Here is a 6,000-nt window from a genome sequence, read left to right as displayed (position 1 = left end):
GCAAGCACAGGCAGACAGAATGGCAGGCAGAGGCAGAGGGAGAAGCAGGCTCCCTGCCGAGCAAGGAGCCCGATGTGGGACTCGATCCCAGGACTCTGAAGACTATGATCTGAGCCGAAGGCAGACGCTTAACCGACTGAGCCACCCGGGGGTCCCTGTTTTTCTATCATTGTTATGTCCAGTCTCTCTTCCTCCTTCCCCCTCTCTTTTACACACACACACACACACACACACACACACACATCTATTGTTTCTTTGCACAATACTCTTTGTCCCTTTGCCCTTTTCTGGAACAGTCTACCTGGCAGACGGTTCCACGTCAAGACAGAGAGAGCCGTCCATCTTTCTGAGAGCCCGTGGCAGCCGCTGCACAGACATGTAACCGGGGCTCTGCCACGGACGTCCAGGAAGCGCCTAGTCCTCTGCGGTGACAGAGCTGTCACAGACAGCCTTGTGTCCACACCATCCCACACACGCACGACTACAACCGTGGGATGAACTCCTTGATGTTAAACCTCTGCCTCCTCGGATATGTGCATTTCAAAGCTTAAAAATAAACTTTGGGGACATTAGGCATAGTGAAAAGTTGTGAAGAGGATGCGGAGAGCCCCTTTCTAGCTCCTCGCCGGGTTTCCCCCGTGAACGGCTGATGTTACCGCGTACATTTATCACAATCAGGAAACTCCCCGGTATGTTACTACTCACTATTTACTTATTTGAGAGAGAGAGAGAGTAGGAGCAGGGGAAGCGGGAGAGGGAGAAGCCGACCCCCACTGCACCCCCCTGTTGGCTGTCTCTGTTTGACTTGATCTTCCCAGAAGAGAGGTTCGGTAGAGCCAGGCTGCCTGGGTTTGAATCCGGTTCTACCAACAACCAGCCATGGAACTTTGGGCAAATAACTCAGCTTCCTGTGTCTCCGCATTCTCACATGCCAGACGGGAGTCCCCGTGGTACGCCCTTCCCGGGGCAGATGTGAGGACCGAAGGGGCTGGGACATGCCCAGTACTTAGCACAGCAGCCGGCACAGGGTGGGGCGGCTTTCCTGTTCTCTCATCATCCGCTGTGCTTCACTGGGCAGTAACGTGTCGTCTGGTCTCCGCACTTTGCCCTCCGTCCTCCCGCAGAGATCCGAGTGTGGACGGTGCGCTCCAGGCCCTCCCAGCCTCTGGACCATACCTCTCCCCAGGCTCTGACCATTTCCCGCCTCAAATGGCTTCTGGGTCTAAATCACCTCACTGCTGGGGCTGGAGAGGCCTCGAGCTGGGGGCCCCATGTGTGACCCCTGGCCTGCCGTGGCCGTGGCCCATGATCAGAGCTTCCATAAACCAGGGAAAAAACGGGAACGAGTGGACGTCACCTTGCTCGTCTGCCGAGACTGCTCTTGTCCCTGCTTCCTCGCCGCTCTGGACCCGTGTTTTTAGAGGAGTGTCCCCGGGCTCCAGTGACCTGGAGCACTGGGTATGGTTCCTCCTGGGGAGATGGGCAGCCGCCGACCCCCCCCCCCCCCCGACATGGGAGGCTGACAGCGCTGGGCACAGCCTGTGTCTCTACCACCAGATGGCCTCAGGGAAGCCACCTGGGCCACCTGATGGCCTCCTCAGAATCTGGGATGCTATGGTTGTGCTCCCTGGGCACCGGGTACCATGGCCCTACTACTTGGTAGTGGAGGTTGGTGCAATTCTTCTTTCCCTTCCTCGGGGAGAGGAAAGGGGGGCAGGACTCAAACCTTATGGCAAGGATTTCTTTAATGGTTCATGCCTTCAAAAAGCCGGGGACTCAAAGGAGGAGAGAGAATTCTCCTCTCACCTCTGCCCCGGGAGGGGCCAAGAAAGAAAAGCATGGGGGCCGGGCCAGGAAGGAGGCTCTACACTCGGGCTCTCCTTGCCAACACACACACACACGCACACCCTGCACTCTTGACACACACACAGAGACACACACACACAGTATCAATTGCCTTGGGAGGACACAGACGTGGAAGGGATGTCGAGACAGGAGCATTAGAAGCTGGCCGAAAGACTTTAAGCCAGTGCCTTGACTGCTTTGGCCCGAAGTCACCTTCCTTCTCCCAGAGAAACCACAAGGAGTGGACAAGATGAGGTCAGGCACCGTGAGGCCCTTCCACACCTGTTCCCGCAGCCCCCCACCACTGTCCTCAGCAAAAGAAACTCGACCACCAAAGACCACCACCGACCAACGCCATTGCTGGGATTCTCACTGACCCTCCTCATGGGACTACTGGGCTGTTTCAAGATGCAGAGCCCAGGCCAAGCTAGGGCTGCCTCACCAGAGCGAGGGAAGAAATAAGATGCTTTGAAAGCAAGAACCCTGTTACGGCCTAGCAGGGAGCTATGATAACCATTTAGGAAAGAATCTCTGAATTCAGGGCCACCTGGGCGGCTCAGGTAAGCACCTGCCTTTGGCTCAGGTCATGATCCGAGAGTCCTGGGATCGAGCCCCATGTCGGGTTTTCTGCTCAGTGGGGAGCCTGCGTCTCCCTCTGTCTCCCATTCCTCCTGCTCTTTCTTGTTCTCTCTCTCTCTCAAATAAATAAATAAAATCTTTATTAAAAAAAAAAGAATCACTGAGCTTTGTAACACATCTCAAACTTACGTACTAGAAGGCCTAAGACATTAGGCAGGTCCTGTGTCTCCTGACAGAGACCCCTGTTGCAAGTTTATCTGAATCCCACAGGGGCTACCTGGAGCCTTCAGGACGCCACCGGCTAGTTTCGGCCCTGGCAGGAGCCCCCTCGAGACTCCCCCAGAGACTCGGGCCAGAAAACCCAGGGTTTGGTCCTGGACTGTGTATGGGCTCCCACTTCCGGTCCAGACTTCTGCCAGGTCTGCAGTGGTGAGACATGAGTCGTGGTGTCTCCATCAAGAGGAGGGACGGTGTGAAGTCATTTGGGACCAGGTAGGCTGGGGGAGCGTGGCGGTCACCCACGGCTCTGTGGGTTTTCACTGGGTCGTGGAGGGCGGCTCCGAGGTGCACCCTTGCCAGTAACGTACCCCCTTCACCCTGTCCTCACCTGATAGGCTCCTTCAGGTCCTGGCTTCCGTTGAGCCCCTCTTGGTGCCCCCCGGTCCACCCCACCAACTCAGCCGGGCTTCCCCATCACAGGCTTCTGAGGCTCCAGCCCTGCCCTTCTGGGGCACTTTGCACACTTGGACTTATTAATCTTTCTGGTCAAGGTGAAATTCACAGAACATAAATTAACCCTTTAAAGTGCACACGTTCATGGCTTGGAATGCCTCTGGAGTGTCATGCAGCCACCACTGCTCTCTAGGTCCAGAACATTGTTCATCACGCCAAGCAGAGACCCCATGCCCCTTGAGCAGTTGTTGCCCACTTCCGCTCCCAGCCCCCTCCCACTTGGACACCTGAAATCAATTTCGAGAAATAACTTTACACCTGCCCCCCACACTCCCCCAGGTCCATGCATGCACCAGGACGCAGACCCGGTGCAGGGGGAACAGAGCTGGCGACTCACCCGCGGCCACAAAGAGGATGCCCGCGCTGAGGACGATGTTGTTCTTGTGGCTGTAGAACCTTCCAGCGCCGATGCACAGCCCGCCGAGCAGCAGCAGGATGGTACTGAGGATGGGGAAGACGCTGGAGGCGCGCACGATGCCTGGGTTGGGCAGGAGACAGAGGGGAGGGCAGTGAGAGGGGCTGCTGTCCTGGGCGTCGCCATGGGCACCGGCCAGGAGCCCTGAAGCTTGGGGCCCTTCCCCTGACCTTGAAGGTTCCCATCAGGCCCTGGAGACCACGGTGGGTTGGGAGCTGGCCGGGTGGGTGCCGCTGGGCCAGACTCAAGGGATAGCCCAGGCTTGCTGGTTACTCCCTGCAAGATGCCAGGTGGCCTGGAGTCATGTCTGCCCGTGGCTCACTTAGGCTCTCCCTGGGTGTGGGTCACACTTCTGCCAGCCTGCAGGCAGGAGAGCCCCTCAGTGACATCTGGGAGCTGCAATGAGAGTCATGAAAAGGCTGGTCTGCCTTCCGTTCAGATGAGACCTCACAATCCACGGAGCCTTTCACCGGCACCATCTCTAAGAAGCCTCTGGAAGGCTGGGAAGTGGTGTCCACAAGAGGTCGCTCTGATGGGTAGCTGAGAACACAGGCTTTGTCATCAGACGGTCCTGAGTCTGCTCTGCGACATGCTGGCTGTGTGGCTTGGGTCAAATCACTTCACCTAAAACGGAGCTCGCCCGTTTCCAGAAAGCAGCTCACAGTGGTACCTACACCTGACGGTTGGTTTTGTACGAATAAGGGGCTTAGCACAGGGCCTGGCTGTAGCACACCCCTCCCAGGGGAGCTTCTCTCTCTGGCCTCTTCATCACTGTCCTCAACCCCAGGTGACACGCAGAAGCACGGGACCTCCCGAGGTCACAGGGGATGGGGTAGCTACACAGAGTGGGACACGAGCGGACCCTGCCACCCAGCAGAGCTTGGTGTGCACATTTGCTCCGCCCCCGATGAGGGGGATGGCCAGGGCCATGGACTTCTGACAACAGCAGTCCCCTCCTTTATAACCCGGGGAGAGTAGTCATACCTATCTGTGGGGGTTGAATCCTTCCCGCCCCCAGATATGACCACGTCCCACCCACGGGAACCTACAAATGTGACTTTTATTTGGATACAAGCTCTTCGAGGCTGTGATTAAATTAGGGATCTCAAGAGGACACCATCCTAGATGAGGGGGGGTCCCAAATCCAAGGACAAGTACCCTTGTAAGAGGAGGGAGAGAGACAAGCAGAAGACAAGGCACCTGGGAGAGAAGGCGTGTGAAGACAGAGACAGAAAGGGGTAAAGTAGCCCCAGGTCAACGACAGCCTGAGCCGTAAACGCTGGAGAGGAGGACAGCTTCTCCCCCAGGGCCCGTGGAGGGAGTGCAGCCGGGCCAGCACCCCTTGAAGTCTTCAGCCTCCACACCCATGAGAGTAAACTCCTGTCCTTTGAGGCCACCCAGCTCATGGCACTTTATCCTGGGTGGCCCTAGGCAAAGAATGCACTCCCTCCATTTTGGAAGGGCTCTGGAGACCTGGGTCCCTCTTCCTTAGTGTCTGGCTAGGAGGAAGGACAGGAGGAGCCCCGAGCTGTCCTGCCTGATGCACCTGCCTGCTACACCTCCCAGCCCAGGAGAAATCCTGGCTACAGGGACACTTGGTGGCCCCAGCAGGGGACAGTGAGCCCGGGAGCCCTGGCAGGCGCCAACTCCTGAGCCAGCTGAGGGAGTCTGTGGCCTCTCAGCCTCTGAAGGCAGCATTTGTCCCCTTCCTTGTAAGCCCACCAGTGTGTGCCCTGCTTCACAGAGGGGGCTTTGTTGGGGGCGTTAAATAAAGCTCTTCTCTCCAGGACCTCCTCCTCCCCCTTCCTCTGCCTTCTTGCAGCCACAGGCTCTGGGAGGAGGTTTCCCGTGGGCTTGGGAAACATGCCTCTGAGCCGTGCTGACCAGAAAAATCTGATTTCAGCTCCCCTTAGACGTCCTCGTTCTGCAGACAGGTTGGAGGCTGGAGAGGAGGAAGCCTGGTTCCTCCAAGGTCCCTGAGGTCAGACTTGGCTCCGAGCCATCCACCCTGCCCAGGTAAGTCATGTGTATAACTATCCTTTGCCGCATAGGCTCATCCCCGAGTTCTGGCTGTGCGGACACCAGCTGGGGTCGCTGTGGACGGTGGTATGAGTTGGGTCTTGCACAGAGCTGAGGGACAAGTGGGGCTGAGGTCCAGCCCACGCGTCACAGCCAAATCTAGCCGAAGCTAGCCCTGTCTCTCCAGAGGATGGCCACCTCCTTCTAACTCCCCCGCAGGCACACCATGACCTCCCAGCAGCCCTGATACCCGCTCTTAAGGCCTGACACGGGTTTAGTACAGAAATCAGCTGCCTGCTGGGAAAATGCGGAGAAAGGGCACCAGGCACAGGGCAGGGTGGATGGGAATCTCTAGGGTTGGTCTAGTGGAGCCGGTGGAAGAGACATGGCAGACGGGGTGTGGGGTGGTG

The 6,000-nt window shown here is 57.5% G+C and overlaps 1 protein-coding gene across 1 annotated transcript in view; it reads right to left on the bottom strand.

Moving 5' to 3' along the window:
- CACNG4 (calcium voltage-gated channel auxiliary subunit gamma 4) overlaps positions 1-6,000 on the bottom strand; it is a 57,679-nt gene that overhangs the window by 1,502 nt on the left and 50,177 nt on the right. The window contains exon 3 of the mRNA XM_059379463.1: positions 3,494-3,634. Coding sequence (XP_059235446.1) covers positions 3,494-3,634 — 141 coding nt within the window. The remainder of the gene's footprint in view (positions 1-3,493; positions 3,635-6,000) is intronic.

This window comes from Mustela nigripes, chromosome 16, assembly GCF_022355385.1.
Source record: "Mustela nigripes isolate SB6536 chromosome 16, MUSNIG.SB6536, whole genome shotgun sequence".
NCBI lineage: Eukaryota > Metazoa > Chordata > Mammalia > Carnivora > Mustelidae > Mustela > Mustela nigripes.
Note: the sequence above shows the minus strand (reverse complement) of the source record. Positions and strands in the feature narration are given on the sequence as shown.